This window comes from Falco rusticolus, chromosome 3, assembly GCF_015220075.1.
Source record: "Falco rusticolus isolate bFalRus1 chromosome 3, bFalRus1.pri, whole genome shotgun sequence".
Taxonomy (NCBI): domain Eukaryota; kingdom Metazoa; phylum Chordata; class Aves; order Falconiformes; family Falconidae; genus Falco; species Falco rusticolus.
In genome coordinates this window covers 111,359,885-111,378,548 of record NC_051189.1, presented here as the reverse complement: position 1 = coordinate 111,378,548, position 18,664 = coordinate 111,359,885, and the positions used below count along the sequence as shown (strand labels likewise).

At 47.2% G+C, this 18,664-nt stretch overlaps 1 protein-coding gene across 5 annotated transcripts; it reads left to right on the top strand.

Moving 5' to 3' along the window:
- Positions 1-289: 289 nt before the first annotated feature.
- C3H1orf167 (chromosome 3 C1orf167 homolog) lies at positions 290-18,182 on the top strand. Of its 5 annotated transcripts, none has more exons than XM_037381234.1 (21): positions 290-439; positions 2,791-4,869; positions 5,396-5,439; positions 6,025-6,244; positions 6,418-6,593; positions 7,081-7,178; positions 7,542-7,728; positions 8,140-8,321; positions 8,642-8,828; positions 9,004-9,226; positions 9,762-9,943; positions 10,109-10,205; positions 10,604-10,746; positions 11,262-11,470; positions 12,234-12,378; positions 14,522-14,789; positions 15,309-15,417; positions 15,669-15,900; positions 16,009-16,144; positions 16,921-17,031; positions 17,752-18,182. In XM_037381234.1, exons 2-21 carry the CDS (start codon positions 3,586-3,588, stop codon positions 17,809-17,811), a joined length of 4,293 nt encoding a protein of 1,430 aa, XP_037237131.1. In that variant the 5' UTR covers positions 290-439; positions 2,791-3,585; the 3' UTR covers positions 17,812-18,182. The 5 variants fall into 5 exon arrangements, with proteins under 5 accessions (XP_037237131.1, XP_037237130.1, XP_037237132.1 ...); XM_037381231.1 differs by having other exon boundaries at positions 302-439; positions 3,020-4,869; XM_037381232.1 differs by having other exon boundaries at positions 302-439; positions 3,020-4,869; positions 7,545-7,728; positions 17,752-18,180.
- The last annotated feature ends 482 nt before the right edge of the window (positions 18,183-18,664 follow it).

The following is an 18,664-nucleotide window of genomic DNA, read 5'->3' as shown; positions in this document are numbered from 1 at the left end:
GAGGGAGGCGGCCGGGGCCTGCCGGCAGGGCGGACAGCCCTCAGGCACTGGGGCAGCCCCGAGCCCGCCGCCCGAGCCCCGCAGCCCGCCCCGGGCTCTGGGGGTGGGCGTGGGGCCCGGCGCTGCGCGTGAGGAGAGGTGCCGCCCGGGGCGGGGGGCAGCGCGGCCGCTGCAGGTAGGCCTCGCCCCTCTGGGCCGCCTTCGGACACGCCTTTAATGAGCCACGGGCCATTTGCAGCCCTGGGGGCAGGGGCGCCGCTAATCGCGGGGATAAGCGGCTTACGGTGACCCAGCTGCAGCGCGCCCGCTGCCGGGGCGCGGCCGTTCGCGGGGGACGAGGCTGCAGGTTTGGCCCAGCAGAGGAGGCGTGGGCACAGAGGGGGCCGTGGCCTGTCCCTGAGGGTCTGGAGGGGCCCAGCACCGTGTCGGCTGGCAGCGAGTAAGTGCCTGTAGGAGGGGTGCGACCGTGCCCACGGAGAGCACCTGGGGGCGCCTGGGTGCCCCTGGCCTCAAACGGCTCCCAACGAGCCGGGTCGGTGGGCCACAGGCCTCCCACTTGCCCACCACGTCCCGGGACAGCAGCTGGATCTGGGGTGGCTGCAGGCAAAGGCACTGCTGTGCAGCTCTTCCCTGGCTGCCAGAGCACTAACTGCCCTCCTCAGTGCAGGGAAGGCCGCTGGTGAGGGGCAGCGGGGGGCTCAGGCGGTGGCGGTTTGGTTCCCAAAGCTGAGCTGTGGGGGAGAAGCCTTGTACCTGAGGCACGTGAAGTGTGATCCTGGGCTGGCCGCCGGTCCCCACCTGCAGTGTGAGATGGATCAGCCTTGGTCTGCAGGGATGGGACAATCCCCATGGTCTACGCAGTGCCTGTGTATTTCTTACAGGTCTTGCATTATTATAATGCTAAAGTGGCATTTGCTTTAAAGAGCTTGATTTACTGTTCATGAACTGTGCTATTCCTTTTGCTTATAACAACAGAAGTATGATCGGTTTAATTTTTGTTTGCTTAATTGGATTTGTTTCAGGTTTTAATGCATTAGTGTGTTGCTGCAAAGTATATATATAGTAAGTACGTGTTACATATTTTAGTCGGAAACATAAAAGCTAATATGAAATCCATTGGTCATGGATTTTGCAATTCACAAAATCTGCAGCTTGCCTTAGAAGAAGTTTTAAAAAAGCACTTCATAAAATCTTGTTGCCTTTTGAGTAAGGTTAAGCACTGCTTAAAAGTGGTTATATTGAAGTCCTGAATGGTAATTTTGGGAAGGCAGACGAACATGATTTTTAAAGGATGCTCTCTCTTCTCAGTGGGACTGAAATCAGGAATGAGTGATGTGAAGAACACCACCTAAAATAATCATGGCAACGTGGTGAGAACCTGGTAGCTGGCAGAAAAGACTGAAATGGAGAACTAAAAAAAAATCATGTGGGTCATCGAGAAAATAGGTGATGTCTAGGTTCTTGAGCATAAAGTAGTCCAGTGCCACATTCCAGGTGTTCATGGAGCAAAACAGCACTGATAAATGTGATGGTTTCATGTCCTTTCACAATTCAAATCCTTTATAGCACCCTTTTGTGATACATTGGCTGGATATTCCTGAGGTGCAAGGAGTATTTCTATGGAACACCAGTCCTCTGCATTTTGTGGTTATAGTTCATGCAGTGATAGGCACCCTAAAGAAGGCAGCCACGTTCACTCTGTAGTTGCCAACTTCTTGTCTCAAAAAAATAACGGAATCTTTCTGTTCATGGTACACTTGGTGATGTATGAAAGGTAGTAATGGCAGTTCCCAAGGATAATTGCAACGCTGCATGACTATTTCCAGTTGCTTTATTAATTGAGTTTACTCTCCAGTTTGTGGTGATTACTAAAAGAGTTTGCATGTGAGAAGGACAAGCAGGCTGTTTGCAGACAGGGATGACTGAGGCTCAGGTGCTTTCTTAGAAAGGAATGATATAAACGTATTTCAGAAACTGTAATTTGACAGGAGGCTTTCTGGTATTTGAGTACATTTGAAAAAGACAATGGGCACTGATTGCATAGGCTGTGCTGTCTCTTTTCAGATTGACTAGGGTTTTTTTAAGATGATACAGGTGTGTGTGCCTTTTCACAATACTGTTTTCATTTAAAAGGGGCATGGAAAAGAATGTTGGTTAGAATTAGTGACTGACAACTTGCTTTTAAAATTCGATGGAATGAAAGCACAGTCCCCTCAAATTGCACTTACCTGTTAGCAGCAGCTTCCAGATCTGTGCTCAGCATGAGCGTTGTATGTATAGCCATCTGACTTAGTGGCTCCCATCTGTGCTGTAACTCTTCCAGGTAAGGGGACAACGGAGATTCTCTGGGTGTGTAAACATTTTTTCATCCTTTGGTGTGGACAAGAAGTTGGCCTGCATAGCCTTGAACCTTTGCAGGGCTGTCACATGACATGTGAACAAATTTTCACTTGTTAAGCAGTTAAACAGTACCTTAAGTTGAGGCAGTAACTTTCCTGTCATCCCTGGAGAAAATATAAGTGTGGAGGAGATCTTAGCTGGATTTCCAGTCAATGAGGACGGGTAAGCATTGTACTCTAGCTGGTACCATGTTGCAATGACTTCTGTGAAAACATTTTCTTTTAGACCTGTTCTTGTTTGGTGTCGCGCAGATCTGGTTAGATGTAAGCATTCTGGAAAAGCAGCTACAGGCTACCTTGTCTTGGCAGCAGGATAATTCAGCCTTGCTAGCAACACACTCTTTTTGAGGCTGCAGGTGCATGCATAATGCTGGAAGTCTTTGTTTTCCAGGTTTTCTGTTGAGAACTGAGTCTGTCCCCTTCAGTCATTTCTGCTCTGACATGATTGTCTGCTGAGAAACAGGAAGAGAGTAGTGTCCATAATACTTTCAGGACTGAGGCTGGTGAATTGGAGACAAGAAATTCATAAGGAAAGTACCAAAAGCCTTTGGCAAACTGGGCAAGATGTGATGAGAAATATACGTGCTCCTTTGTTTATATTTCTTCTTATTTTTCTTCAGAGCAAAGAAACATTCAGAAGAAGGTGAATGTTGATCTGTATTTGGGCACTAGAAGTGGAGTAGACATTTCTCATCACTGGCTTAAGGCTGCAGCGTGCAGTGTAACCCCCAGCCAAACAGCAGAACGAGGCCGGCTGTGTACCGCACCTCTGTCAGCTGGGAAGAGAGATCCCAGTCTAAGACAGACTAATCTCTCCTGCCCTTCTCAGCCATTCCAGGACACCACCGGTCAGTTCTCCAGTTCCTGCTTCCTGCAGCAGAATAATCTCTGCTCCGGGCTGCAGCAGCACAGCTCTAAGTGTGTGGCTCATAGAATTCCCCACCTTGCATTGTCAGTGCACCCTGCTGTGAATCTTCCTCAGAGACACTCACACCTTGAGGCTTATAGTTTAGAAGGGAGAAGGAGCAAGACTATTGACTTTCTTCAGCAACATCATCAGAAAGCAAAGGCAGCTGGTCACTGCCCCATACATGCTGCTTGCCATTGCTATTTAGAAAGTAGGAACAAGAATAGTGACTATCCAGTGGAAAACCAACAACAGCATCAGCCTCCTGCTGCTTCTTGTATGGATCCCGTGAACCCTTCACTGGTCAATGCATGTTTGTCATCTTATACGGTAGATTCCCCTCTTAGGCACAAATTAGTGGTGTGTCCCTCTTCAAGGAGCTCAAGTGAAAGTGTGAACAGTTGTTGTAGTTCAGCCCTGACACTGGGGGATCTCAATCCATCTAGTTCAGACTCCTTTCAGTCTCTTTTGCATTCCTCACAGATTTCTGCGAACTTTTACTGTTCAATCCAGAAGCTTAAGCAAGAAAGTGCTTTGATGGGGATACGGGGCTCCCTCCCTCTGGAGCCCAAGTCTTCTCCACTCAGTGGCAATTTGTGCTTTGCTCCTGATGAATCAGCTTCTAGTATCCTGAGCACAGGAGAACAGCTAGCTGGAGTAAAGACAAGGGCTGCCCAGGCAAGATGGAAATGGGGTGTTCCATTTGCTAAAGACTGGCGCCTTAATGCAGTGACGAGTCATGCAGAACCTCTCTCTGTCTCTCACAGATATGGATATATTGGCTCAAACACATGGAGAACCAGAATTTCAGGTGACGGCCAGCCAGAAACCCTTGCATCTGGGTTGTGCTCTGGCAGGCTAGTGGATACAGAAGTTAATTCCTTCTACAGCTGCTCCCCTTATTTCATGTGTCAGTCACAGGCAAAGCCAGTTCTGGGAACTCGTAGTCTTTGTGTTCACACAAAAAGTCATTCCCCTGAAAAGGTTCTTAAAGAAGAGCTGTCTAACAGGGCATCCCTGTGTGCTGTATCTTGGAAGAAAGACCTTCCAGCCAGTCTGTATCCAGAGGGTCTGCAGCTGTCACTGGAGACAGATTTAGGGGAGGCTCGGATGAATGTTGGTGTAGCCTTGTATAGGACTCCGAGGGAGGTGTGCATGACAGCCACTTCTCCTGGAGATAAACAGTTTAGACCAGTCCAGCAGCTTAATATTAAACCTGTAGAAGTCAACAACTCTGAACCTTGTGTTAAGTCCAGCAAATGCTCGGAAGAGGTATGTGACTCTAGATCACAAGCAGCCAGAAGAAAGGCTGTGGTGGACAGCAGCCAGTCCAGCCCATCTGGTATTCAGGTTGAGGAAGGCTTTGGTGAGTATTCTGACATAGATTGTATCAGTGTGAGCAGAGAAGAAAGGAGAAACAAATACTCCTACCAAAGCAGCTGGAGGAACTGGGAAGCTGATGCCAATCTCGACCAGTCTGAAGAACCTTCTATGGAGAAGAGTGCCAAAGAACCATGGTGCTGTGAAGAAGGGAGCCAGACACAGGAAACTGTGTCCAGGGAGGTGAGGATGGGCTCACTGTGTAGCATCCCTACTCACAGATAATACATGTACTTGTCTCTGCTTCTTGCTAGAGGTAAAGAGTTAAGGTACAACGGTGATGGGGATGCTTGTCCCTTAGTTTTTTCTGGCACTGAATGGCCAGAATGTCCTCTCTTATGGTCCTGATCCATCCCAACATATGCAACTTTGTCTCACATGCTTCTTCCTGAAGACCAGCATGTTAACTTGGTTGGTCTTGGGAATGTAAACACCTGTTTTTTATATTCTCTGGATCGTATGCAGAGGGAAAGCATTAAACTGGTTCTTACTCTGTGAAGGGTCCTCAGGCTTTTCCATGTCTGAAGTATGTAAGAGTATTCACTGAGCAATGGTGGGAGTAGTGTCAAAGGCATCCAACATAGTATGCTACCCTGAGGAAGCACTGTTCTGGTCTTCATCTAAAATGACTTGCCATGCTGGGCACAGACAAATTGTTCAAGAGTAGTGAGAATAATCATGTGAGTTACTGTCTTTTGCCTGTTTGCAGGTCTCAGAGAACAGCTTCTGGTCATTGAAGGTGAACGAGCAAAGGTAAAAAGACTGGTTTTGTGTGAGTGTGCTGGTACATAACAGGGGAGGAAAACTGCTGCAAAGTGGCTAAGGAGGCCATGTTCCTAGGAATGTTTGGGTTTAGGACTTAACCTACATTATTCTGCCATGGTTGGGTCAGGGGCTGCATCCATTTCTCTTCAAAGGGTTGCCAACTAGAATGGAGCATGCTCTAAAAAGAATATCTGTATCCTTTAAATTCTAGCTTCTAAATTCAACCTTGGTTGTTGCTAGCAATGAAAAAGTGTTGGTACCAGGTATTCCGCTTTTCGGTGCAGCAAATTCCAGCATGCTCACTGCATGGTTAGCTAAGATCAAGAACTGGTCTTGTCCATGAGATGGGATTCAAATTCGTGACCTGTGGATAATATGTGTGTGAGATTGCTACCAATTTAGCAATGGTGATACCTTAATTTGGTGTGAGGCTGCAGGTTTTCCACTCTTTAGAGGGAACCACTTGAAATACCTCTTTTCTGCTTGGTGGCTGAACTCTGATTGCCATCTCCCGGCTGTGTTTAACTTTCCTTTGTGTTAACTGGAGCTCACTTTTGTTTTTTTCTTTTTAAGTTTCCAGCACTTGTGTGACAGACAAATGCTAACTAGGTGTTTCCAAGCCTGGAGGAAACACATCCTCTGGAAAAGGGCTGCAGCCAGGCAGCATTACAGACAGCAACTACTTCGGAAAGGCCTTGGTGCTTTGCAGTGGGCTGTGCACCAGAGGAGGATGCAGCTGGAGGTAGCCCAGCAGAGACATGCCTCGGCTCTGCTAGCTATCAGCTTCCACAGGGTGAGGACGGGCTAGGGACAGTAAAAGTGGTGCCATGAGTTTTCTGTTGTGCAGTCAGAGGAGGCAGAAATCCTATTTGGATAGGGAGGAGGAAGGGGTACCCTGTATGAATTTCAGTGATGTGGACCCTGATACTCAGCCTGCAGTTTGTAATCATGTGGTTTCTCCTTCAGTGGAAGGAAGCTGTGGAAAAACAGAGCAAGAAGCAAGCTCTGCAGCCTGAGCCATATTCTTATACCCCAAGTTCATCGGTGGGGTGTTTTGGAGTAGGAAGATTAGCAACTATGACAACCTCAGCTCAGCACCAGCTTACAGTAGGATACTCAAAGGAAGCTGAGCAGGCTTGTAGGTAAGCTGAAAATGTTCTTTCTGTTATCTTGGACAAGTGGAGGTTTACAAACACCACAAGAAATTTTTCTTAAAGGGTGGCAGACTTGTTTCCAGGTCCTTGGATGAATTGTTGCAGATAAGCACTGCAAGAATTACTTAGTTTTAAGAACTAAACAATCCTGTTTCAGAGCTTCTGTGTACTAGTGTTTTCAATCTGATCTGAGTGTCTGACAGAAATACTTCTGCACTATTTCTTGAGTTCAGCTGTCACCTGCATATGTGATACAGGTGTAAATGAGAATGGAGTGAGGCAATACTACAGCATCTAGCAGGACAGTAGAGGTGTCAAAAGAAAAACCTTTTGTTGTGCTTTCTGATTTTGAAGGCAGGAGAACAAGTCCAGACAAAACCAGAGAGCTACCTAAGGAGAAAGAAGGCTCTGGATTCTGTTCTGTGCATGCCTCTTTGGACAGACGGATGTTAAAGCATGCTTGTGACTCTTTCAGGGTGGAGGGAGAATTGTGGACACAGCTTCATCGTAGGCAGAGAGGAAGTGAGTTCTGCTGGAGAGCTGAAGCAATCAGAGATATGAGACGGCTAGCTGGTAAGCACGTGTTCCGTAGCCTTGGAACAGCTTGGATGTAATCACTGTTTCACCATGCTTCTTGGTTTGGGTCTAGTTGTTGCTTTGATCTGGCTTTTACAGAACCTGATCCTGCAAATAGCTGGGCCAGTATCTCTGATGGCAGAGGGTGGCCCACTTGTCGTGTCATACACCTTTTGCCTTGTTCCTTGTCTTCAGCTGCAGCAGATGCTGTTACTCCAGCAATGTCAGCCGTCTCCCTTAGGTGCCCTTCCTCAGACAGCTGGAGTTCAACTAGAGGATGCTTGCTGTATGACACAAGTTGTTTGAAGTTCTTCTAAGGTATTTTTCTTCCTGTCAATCTCTTCCTGCCCTGCAACATAGCAGCTTTCAGATTGTGGCGCCTGCAGAAGGAGCTGCTGAGCAAAGAGGAAGCCAGACTTTTGGAAGCCCGTGCTCTGCTGGAAAAGAAGCAGCTACAAAGTGTTTTCTGGATGTGGTGTTCCCGATGCTCAGAAATGAAACGGATTGTAGCACTGACAACTCACATCCAAAGAAACTTGGTCTCCCGGTAAGTTGTTCATGTGAAAAATCTGTTCCCCATGAAGGTCCAAGGAATCACAGAGGGTGATGTGTTGTTCCATCTTAAAGCCATCTATTCTTTTGTTTTAGGAGTTAATAAACATGAAAGTAGGGATAAACACAGGAAAAGAAATTACTGTGGCCAGAGACATTACAGCTTGCCTTCCTTGTACTGCCAAAGTGTTTTGGTCCTGACCTTTGATGTCCTGAAAGATCAAACCTGAAAGCACTCACTGTGCTGCTGTGCTCTAAGCATGACAGCGGCTTTTTAATGAAATAAACAGAAGCTCAGAAGATGACAGCTTCTGTCTGTCTTTCCTGAAGTAAAGCCAGTTTCAGGGGGAGACAAGCTTGTACATGTGGTTTTCCATGTTGTTCTGTTTTCTTTCATTTTTCTCAGGTGCTTCAGTACATGGAAGGAGACTGCTGAGCAGAAGGCACTTTACAGGTGCAACCTGGCCCATCTCAGAGCAGTATCACTGAGGAAATACTTCCAACAGTGGGTTCAGATGCTGCAGGTCACAGAAGGCAATAAGCAGGCAATGGTGAACTTCCTCCTCCTACGATGGGGGCAGAATTACGGTGAGGAGCTTGGGGTCTGTGCAGAATCTAAGACTTGGAGGTGCTTAGGCTCCTTCCTCCTCTTCTTGTATGGTAAAATCCAGCAGAAAACAGCCTGATAACAGAGAAGCTCAGATGATACATGATATTAACAAGCCAGAGTGGGCAGAGTTCTGGATGTGTCAGTGAAGCTGCAGGGAGATTTGTTGCTCTGCTTTGTAAACCTAACAAAGTCTTAAACCTTGCTGAAAGGAAGCAGTTTGAGGGCTGGGCTGGGCTGAGTTTCTTAGGAATGCCTTTTGATAAACATTGTCTCTTGTTGCTTTCTGTAACTGGTTAAGGACCAGTTATAAGCTCTGTAGCTGACAAGACTGTGACAAAGAGGCCTGAAAATCAGCTGCTGTGGACTACAGAGAGACGGTTTCCAGAGAAAACAAGCTACTCTTTTGATGACTTCTGCCAAAAGGTGAAGCTCCAGAGAGTATATCTGCTGTGGAAAGCAAGGTTGTGTGAGCATCACAGAGCTAAGTGAGTAAAGAAGAGGCAGGTCCTGGAGCCCTGCCCTCGTTAGTAGTGTCCTCTTGACTTTTTGGTCCTTCTGGAAGAACCCCTTTTACCATCCGTCATCTGTCACGTCTGTACTAGTGTCTCCCTCTGGTATCCCTTTTCAGTCACTTTGCTGTCTCCATATCTTCTGTCTCAGTTCTTTCTCTCAGACTTTGGAGCAGTGTAGACTCAGAAAAGCTCTGAAATTATGGCACCAGAAGTGTCTCATGCTGAAGACAATTGAGCAAAGTCCTGAGCAGTCGCACAGGACTGCCTATGAAGAGCCTCTTGCCACGCTCTTTTCTGAGGACTTCTCAACATCTTCTGGTTTTGATAGCAGTGCTCCAGCTACTCTGGCCTCTCAAAGCTCGTTGGAAAAGGTGAGAAGGTCTTCATACATCTAGACTGCTCTGAGGTATTATATTGCTGGGATTTTTCAGGGGAAAATTTCTGTCTCAGCATGGCATTGTCATCAGCGAACTGTGCTTAGTATTTAGGCCTGAAGAGCACTGCGCCTGTTGGTTGTGGAGTTTAAATGTAATCAGAAATCATAAAGTCTCTGCACTCTGTGTCCTCCTTGGTTCATCATTTAGTGATATGGGAAGGTATTGAGCTAGTGAGGTTCTCTTGTATGCTTGCTTCTGTTTGTGGCTGCATGGTGGAAGGGATGAGGTACAAAAGCCTCAAGTGCACATGCCTGTTCCCCCTGTTCGCAGGTAGAAGTAACTAGTGTTGAAACAATATGCTTGCACTCCAGAGCTGTACTTGCTAACCTGCAGTTCCTTTGGATGCATCCTGGATTTCCCTGAATCCTTGCCAAAAAGAGGAGTAAATGGCATGGTCAGAACTGTTAGCTGAGTGATTCCAGTGCAAGGACGTTTACCTCACAGCATGTTCTTCCCTCCATACCTGCAGGAATACAGTTTTAGTGACAGCAGTCAGCAGGGCTTCTCCTCCGTTCTGGCTGCTGAGGATGTTGCACACATGCCACATTACAGTTCTCTCCTGCAACTACACCAATGCGCAGAGCTGCCAGCTGAGCTGGGTGGGGAGCTGTACTTGCAGGCCTCCTTTTCTCCACAGAGCACTGGACCCGGGTGAGTTGGAGACTGGTTCTCTGGGATGCTCGTAGCACTGTCCCCTTGTTTGGTCTGGCTGAATTCCTTCCTTCAGGATAGTCTCCCATGTCACCTCACACCATCTTTCCAGGTACTTCATACTCTTCTTTCTTTCTGTTTTCCCCTGACACTTTTGTCTTGCAGAAGAAACTGGTTTGTGGGAGATCAGTTCCAGTCTTTGGCACTGCAGAGTCAAGACAATAACGCCCAGCCTCTCACCAGTTACTCTGCATGGGAAGAGGTAAGGCTGAAAGGTGGTGTGAGACATGTAAATGTACAAGTGGTTTCTGCAAAGCCCAGTTTACCAAAGAGCCTTTGGGTTTCAGTATCAGCATATGGAAGTCTCACTGCTGTTTTGTCTTTGTTCTTTTCTCTCAGACACAAGGTTTGGGAGATTGAGGCACTTCTCAGGGTAACTCTTCCTACCATTTGCCAGCTAAGCTGGAAATCAGCCAGGTGTCAAGAATTTAAAAGGAAGGTGCTAGATCCTCATGTGTGGGTGTTCATGCCGCGTGTGTGGGTTAGCAACAGGAAATTAGGCAAGCATGGAAGTTACAGTAGCAAGGAGAAAGGCCTGGCTGCATGGAGTAACTGTGTTACAGCAGTAGTTCAAGGCCTTTTTTTGCTTCTGGATTACAGGACTGTAGTTCTGACAAGGAGGTGAAGAGTTGCTGGCACCAAGCAGAGAAATGCTGCCTGCAGAGGTACTTCATTGTCTGGTCAGCTCAGACTCAGCAGCTTGTAAAGGCCCAGCAGTACTGCAGGCTCATTCAGCTGTCTCGGTAGGTATTGTGCTTTCCAGAAGTTTCCTAAAGCTGTCTGTTTTGAGAGCTCTACACTTGTTTTTTTTAAAAGAATACTCTTCCTCTAGTTATCTTTTTTCAGTCTTCAGTGGGAGTTTTGCAGCCTATTATTTTGTGGGTTTCCTGCTTCAAAATTATTATATCTGAACATAAACGCAGTAATTTCTGGTTTGATGGGGTGCCTCACAAATTAAAGCAAGCCTAGAACTGCTGATAACAAGCCCTGGTAAGTTCCTATCCATGGAGCTGGCCTTGCTCTCTACTCATTCAGAAGTTGAAGATCACAACAGGTTTGGCACAGCCAGGACAGAACACTGTACAACTTGCCCTGTCCATCGTTTCCTCTGACATTTAATGGGGAAAGGATGCTAACAGATCAGGTGTATTTCCTAAATTCCTTCATGTGTATATTTATTATTAAAGTTGCAGTTACAAGGGTGTGAATCTGTGTGAGTTGTTCCTATAGTTGGTGCAATGACCTTTGTCTTTCTCAGAGCCTTTCTCAGCTGGCACCACTGGGTCGTGGAAAATAAGAAGCGAAAAGCAGCAGCAGCCCTAAAACATCGAGTTCATTGCTGCCAGATGGCTTTCAGCCTGTGGAAGAAGAGACTGGCCCAGAAAGTGGAAGCTGACCAGAGATTCAGGTGTCATATTCACCAGATTACTGCTGATGCTCTACAGCGTTGGCATTCCTGCTGGCAAAGTGAGTTATGCCATCAGCAGCACTTGTGTCTGTAGGAGAGGGATGCTGTGGAGGTGGTTGGGATGGAGAAAGTCCCACCTCTTGTTGTAACTTTGTGTGCTGCTCCTTTGGAATGGCACGTACTAGTCCAGGGGTCAGCAAGCGCCTGTGTCACCACCTTCTTGTGGTTTTAAGCAGGACATGTGCCCTGCTGCTTCCTAGTGCTTTATGCTAGGGGAGATGCTCCTTTGGCAGCTGATTGGAAAAGGGGTGGATCTCGCTTTACTTGCACTACCAAAGGAGTGTTCAAGCAGTGCATTTCAGCAGCTGGGGTGTTAAACAGAGTTCAGATGCAGCATTCCGAGCTCAAACACGACTCCTCAGACCCAACAGCCAGGCTTTGCTTCAGCGGTTTCTTTTGGGACTGCTTAACAGTCCTGATTCTGTCCCTCAAGGGACTCCACGTGCTTTAAGTGCCAAGTACTTACACTGTGCCAGGGAAGGAATACTCCCAATTTTTTATGGAAAACTGCCTTGCAGATGAAAGTGGAACTGATCTGTGATCACTTGCTTGGGAAAGGACAGGGGAGGGGAAAAAAGGTCTAACTGCCTTGCAGACAAAAACCTACAAGGTGAATTGAAAAATCTCTTCAGCTGCTAGAGGACAGGATATCATAGATATCCCATCTGGTATTTGCAGCAGATGTATTCTTTGCTCTTGTCTGGATTCTGTGGTGGCAAAAAAACCCTGTTGGGCTCAGCAAGCTCTTGCATTCTTTCACAGGGAGGCGTGCTATGAGAGAGCTGCAGCAGCAATGGGCTCAGTACAGCTGCCAGGAGAAGAAGAGGTTGGTCCTGCAGACATGGTATTGCCAAACAAGAAAGCAGAAATATGCTGCTCAGTTCTGGGAATGTCATCTTCTGCACAGGTTTGTTTCCTGCTCTCAGATGGTATTTCTGAGGGGAGCTTTGAGTGAAGAACAATTTATGTAGCGGATAATTCAGTGTATTCTTACCAGAGCTTGGGTTTGAAAGTACAGATAACTTGTGTGTAAATGGAGCTTTTGTAGAAGTGCTACCCTGGGGTTGCTGCTATGTTAAGTGATCTGTTATCCATAGCCTCCCACTCCCCATCTTGTTCTTCTCATTCAAAACTTCTTTTCTTTCCAGAACTTCTGTTCAGTCTTAGTTATGCAGTGTGGTATTTGTAAACTAAGCAAAGGAGATGCAAACAAATTTGTGTAGTTTAAAAAAGTGAAATTCTAATTTCCACTGGAATTATTCAGTATTTGCTCAAAGAAATAGTGGGCAGAGGTCTGATGCTTACAAACCTGAATGTTCCCAATTCTGGACACAGCATGTTGATTTAAATTTAAACTAAAGTGAAAAATTGAGTTCAATATATTCCTGCAGAAAAGCAATATTCAGTAAAGCCTGTGAAGGGAGAACCATGATATTCAATTCATCTCAGTGTTAAGTTGCAGTGTAGGTGAAGCTGTAGTATGTTTTGGAGTCTTATGTTATGGTGCAGATCCTGTAAACATATTAGTTTAATCTGAAGAACAAGGTGTCTGCTGTCAATCCTTAACTTCTTATCTTTCTCATCTGTTGTTCAGTAGCTGTCTCATTGAATTGTTTCATTTATGTGGTTTATGTTGTGTGAGGCTACTGCCTGCCTGAAACACAGCAAAGTGTCCAGCTGCAGTGAAGCAGGAATTGTTCAGGTGGTTCTCTTTGAGATAAGTCAGGAGGATAAGAATGAATAAAATTATTTACGCCAAGGATTCATTTAAGGCACAAGAAGTGCAGGTTTGGCCCTAGCGGATTTCCTTTTGAATTGTGGGTTTGGGCTGAGAGGGGACAAAGATCTGCAGAGGAAAGAACAACTAAAAACCCAGTAAAACCTTAGTGGCTGTGAAGCTTAGACTCTGCACTCACCCCACCCGGTTACGTTTTCTTCTGCAAATCGGTCTGTGCGGCGGCACCCTAGTAGGAAGTGTGTTTGAGAGAAGTCCTTAATATTGCTCCTTCCTGTAGAGTGTGTCTCCACCATTAATCTTCCTTCTGAGCTCTCCTTTGATGAGAGAGTGCTTCTAATTTCTCACCTGGATATGGTACAGGCTGAGCCCTGTCTCTTCTGAGGGGGGCATTTTTCATGCTAGGATAACCTGCAATAGATTCTCTTGATCTTCAGAGAAGCCTGCCAGGCAGAGGGTATTTACACCTCTGCCCTATGGTGCAATGGGGCGATTTGCATAATGAAAGTCCAAGTGGAACAAGGAACCAAAAGGATAAGCCAGGAGTTAAAAGCAGATTGGCTCCTGGGGTTGCAGAGGAAAACTGGCCTCCTGTGCATCAGCCTGTAAGATACGGAGAGATTATTGTGGGTGCAGATTTACAGTGCTGTTAATAACAACTCCTGTAGACACTGACTTTTTGGAATAAAATTGTCTCCATAAAGATTCTAGCTGTACATCCCGTGTATGCAGGCCCTTAGTTTGTGACAGCCAAGAAAAAAATTAAAATCTGAATCTTGACAACAAGTTGCTGTCTTAAATGCAGCCTGGTTCTGCAGCAAGCAGGCTTAAGGAGTCAGCTGGGTTCCGTGCTGAAGGAGATTTTAGCAGCAGTTCATCCCATAAAGAAAAGGCATTTGTTTTGTAGGCAAAGTGTTGTGTTCAGTTTGCAGAGGCCTTTGAAGAGGAAGAAATGCTAGAACAGCCAGAAGGAAGCAGACATGCTCCTGGGCTTTGAGGAGCCAAAAGTGCTGGGAATCTGAAGCAAAGCGAGGCCAAGTTGTTCACAAAAGAAACTGTAGTTGAAGAGTCTGAACTTATGTCTCCCAAGGACAAAGCACTGGAAAAATAAGTATCACAGAGCAAGATACGTAAATGTTGATTGCAGAAGGAATAATGGGAACAGCCTTTTTTTCTTCCACTTGCTTTGACCACTTACTTGTGACACTGCAGGGTGGGGTGAGAAAGTGGAATTTGGTCTATAGCCTGTTCGGTGCTGACATGGAAATGTGAGTTTAGGCATCTGCTGCTTTTCTGTGCTTGCATTGTTTTTCAGGTGCCTAGTCACCTGGGCCCAGGTCACTGCTTGTAGACTGAGGCAGCAGGAAGCCCTCTCTTGTTTTAAACGGGTCAGAGAGCACCGTCTCCTAGTCACGAGCTTTACTGAGTGGAGGGTGAAATTCTTAAGAGCTGAACAACGGGTGCCAGGAGAGAGAAACCACACATGCAAGGAACCCTCTCGGGGTAAAGCCTGTCACCGCTGGCGACTGGCCTCAAGAGGACAGCAAGCCCTGCATCTAGGATCTGTGGCTACTGTAAAACAAGTAAGAAAAGATGAAGGTCCCAATGAAGACCTCAGTGAGTCACTAGGCACTAAGATACTAATAAGGCTTGTATAAAAACCTGGTCTGACTCATGGTGACTGCTTAGTCCCTGCCTTCATCACCATAATCTGGCGTTGATTGCAGCAACCATCTGGAGCACAGCAATAAGGAATAGGGACATTTTGACCAGAGAGATGAGCGCGCTCCTTCCTCTGTGCTCAAAGATGAGGTGGGATAATCACTGTCCCTGCAGAGCAGGGCGAGCTGTCAGAGCTGCAGCTTTTTTCCAAAGACTCACAGCCAGCAAACCATAAAGAGGTCGATTGATTTGGAAGGCCTGAGTCAGTCCTGCTGGGATCTCATCTGTGCAGCTTCCAGCCTGGGGTCTAGCACATTAAACTACCTGCAGGGATATGAGCATGAATGTATCTCTAAGGCTAGTTTGTGTGTGTGTGTGCGTGCGCTTTCTGCGCACATTGTGTTTAGCCTTGGCTGCAGCTGTGTTATTTCTGTTTGCAGGCCTGCAACTACTGGACAAAAGCAGCTGCCTTTTCCCAGTGCTCACGGCAGCGCAGTACCCTGATAGGTGCTAGGAAGAACAGGAAGATGTCTCTGTCTTGGTCCATGAGTAAGAAGATGCCCCCACCTCTTTTCCTTTCATGGGGCCATGTGTGGAGTGTGAGTGAGGAGGGAAGGGGAGTAGTGTTTGTCAGGCAGATGACTGGGATTCCTCTGTGGAGTAGGTGCTCATGGCAGTTGAACTCTGAGTAGGTTGCTTCTGAGTTCAGGAGCCAAAGGACTAAGGGCTTATAGCAGCTCTGGTCTCTCCTTCTCCTGATCTGAGGTTAGCTCCTGTGTGATTCCTCTTTTCTTTCCTAGAAAGCAGAAGAGGCAGAGAAAAGGGTTCAGCACTAGCTGCCCCTCTTGGGCTTTTTCCCAGTGCCATTCACCGCTGGCTGGTGATCTACAGAAACCAAAACAGGGCTGAAAGGCTGCTTCTCCCTCACTTGGTAGTGAGACCTGGTGTGGTGGGACCCTCCCCTGCACATGCAAGGATCCAGGAGAACAAAGCAGAGGTGGACTTGGAGGAGTGGGATGAGAAGTGGCTTGGGTAAGTGGAGTGGAGGGCTCTGGGCTTTCTCTTGTTCCTCCCATCAGGAAAGGACTCCCTTGTAGGGCTGTTGGGCTGATAAAGCTCATTTTCCCCTCTTCCCTATAGCAGGAAGTATGTGAGGTGGTGGCATCGCACAGTGATACTTCGCCGGTGCCTGCGTGACAGGAGACTGCACTGTCTGGCAAGGGGATGGCACCAGTGGAAAGAAGCAAGCAAGGTGGTGATACTGGCTCAAGTGTTGGTGAGCATCTGGTGCTGCCACAAGGGTGGCAGTGATGGGTGTTACTGGGTGAGCCTACTGTGCTTGCAGCCTCACATACATCCTGGGAGATGAGACCTGGGGATTTAAAAAGTACCAGTGTGCGCCAGAAATCCTGGTTTGCTGCTGTGGCTACTTTTTCTGTCTTTCTCTTTGAAATGCCAGTACGGCAGACTAGCATATCCTCATATTTAGTTGTGCTTTGCTCCATCTTACGGAAGGGAAGCTGAGACAGGATGCTTTGTATAGATTGTCTGTAGCCTGTGCAGAAGGTTCACAGCAAGTATTGCCGTCTTTGTCCTTGTATTCCTGATACATCCCTTTGGTGTCCACAGCCTGCCAAGAGCCGTTACTTGCTTTCCCCTTTTGCTGAGGCCCTGGCCACCTATGGAACAAACCCGTATCTGTCTGGCTGCTTGGGCATTAGCTGTGTGAGATGTGCTCTGACCTGCCCACGGGGCAGTACAGTGATGTGAGTGTAGCAAGCACATCCACAGTCACTGAGGAGCTGTGCTGAAGCACTGATGGGGTGCTGTTCTTTCCCCAGGGTACTGTGACTTAATCAGCCACAATATTTGCAGGAGACAGTAGTTCAGTAAGAGCTTTGTTAGCAGTCAGTTTTGCTCATTACCAATGCAAAGTCATTCAGGAGGGACCTGGGGAAGCAACTGGAAGCAAGATAGAACTAGAGGGGAAGTGAAGAAGGGTCTCTCCTGCCAGAGACCATTTAATCTGTGCACTGCCTCTTTTCTGGGCAGGACCAGAAGAGACTGATAGAAAACGCCTGGAGAGTGTGGAGACGACGACATTTGCAAAGCTGTGTGGTACAGAATTTTTTGGAGGAGGAAGCCAGGAGCCTACTATCTCAGGTAAGCATTTATGACTGCTTTAAGTCTTTGGACCTCAGTGGACCAAAAAGCACTCCAAAGGGACAACTGGCATTCCCTGTGTCTCTCTCCCTGCACAAAGCACTCGTGAGAAGTTGAATACATCAAGCAATGGGACTTGCCTATAACAAAGGGAAATAGCTTCCAGCTTTATATGGGTTCATTTCTGGGTGTTTTTCAAAGCTTTGTTTCAGCAGTCAATTTCCGTGACATGTGCCCCCTTCCTCACTGTTATCAGAGATGTTAATCCACTAATCCCCTGCCTCTCAAGAGCCCACTCAGGGAAGAAACAGGCTCCACACTGGTGTGGGAGGACCGTGCTGCCTTGCACCCAGGGACAGGCAAATCACTATAAATTTGAGCGAGCAGGCAAAACCTTAGATCTCAAATAGCCAGTTCACTGCTGTGCCCACCTCCCAAAGTTCCATGCAGGATTATGTGCTCTAACGAGATGAGAGCAGGTACTGAAATTAGAGGGCAGAAGGGGACATTGCTCTTCCTTTTCTCACGTGGGTTTGTACTCTGCACTTAACTTACTGGCTACAGGAACATAGGGGAGACAGGGAAGGGCTCTGAGTGAATGGGGAGGCAGCTGGCACAGGCGTTTGCTGGAGAAAAAGCTGTGTTGATGGGTGCTGGGAGAGTGGGTGGAACCCCTCAAAGGTAACCCGAGTCTTTGATTTGTCCACTTTACTATTGAAGGCTTTTGGAAGGTGGCGCCAGCTAACAGCATTCCAGCTCAAGGACAAAGGACGCTGCTGAGTGGTGGGGCCTGCCGGCAGCTGCTGCTCTTTCAGGACACGTGGAGGATACAGCTGGCTGTCACAACAAAGAGCTGGTCCTGCCAACCAAGAAAGCAAACACTCTGCTCACGTGACAGAAGCAGTGCTACAGGCCAGAAGTGTGCTAGCCAAAGGACAACCCGGAAGAGATGGTACCTAGTTAAAGGTTCTCTTTAAAGGACTGATACCCTACCTCCCTAGAAGCACAAACTGAGAAGTTACTCCCTTTTGTTGTGAGGTTGTATTCCCTTCTCCTCTGGACCCTGATTTTGCTGGTGTTCCGATTAAAGGTCAAAAAAACACCTTATACGCTGTCCCTTTACTCAGTCTTTTTTCCTGGACAGGAGTTTAGTGTCACACAGGGGAGTAAGAAAATACATCAGTCTTAAAAGAGATGAGCAGGAGTCTGCCGGTGCAAACGCTACAGCCTGTCGATTCCAAAGTCTGGACTGTCCTTGGTAGGTCCAAACACAGGTGTTTATTTTCAGATTTGGCTGTTTCCCTGGGAGTGGCTTCCCACGTGGCTCCCACCTCCTCCCCCTGTCTAGGTCCATCAGCTCTTCATTAAAGCTTTCAGTGGGTGGCCAACCTCTTGACTGCTTCCTGCTGGTTCCTTTCTGTGCTGAATGGGCTAGGGATGAAGGAACCTGCTGGGAACAGCTGAGCACCAAAAGCTTTGCTGAGGCAAGACAGGCGTGTCTGACCCCCAGCCTTCCCATTACTTGCTTCTGTGATTGATGCCCTGTAATTACCCTGGATATATGAGCCCAGTCTCAGACAGCTGTAATGAGAGGGTCTGAAGAATCTGGAAAAGGCTTTTCTTCCTTGCTTGT

Excerpts from the sequence above, each read along its gene's own strand:
- C3H1orf167 (XM_037381234.1), top strand. The coding sequence starts at position 3,586 with ATGGATCCCGTGAACCCTTCACTGGTCAATGCATGTTTGTCATCTTAT. Across the intron at positions 10,747-11,261 it reads AGGCTCATTCAGCTGTCTCG|AGCCTTTCTCAGCTGGCACC; the intron begins GTAGGTATTGTG and ends TGTCTTTCTCAG. Across the intron at positions 14,790-15,308 it reads CTGTGGCTACTGTAAAACAA|GCCTGCAACTACTGGACAAA; the intron begins GTAAGAAAAGAT and ends TTCTGTTTGCAG.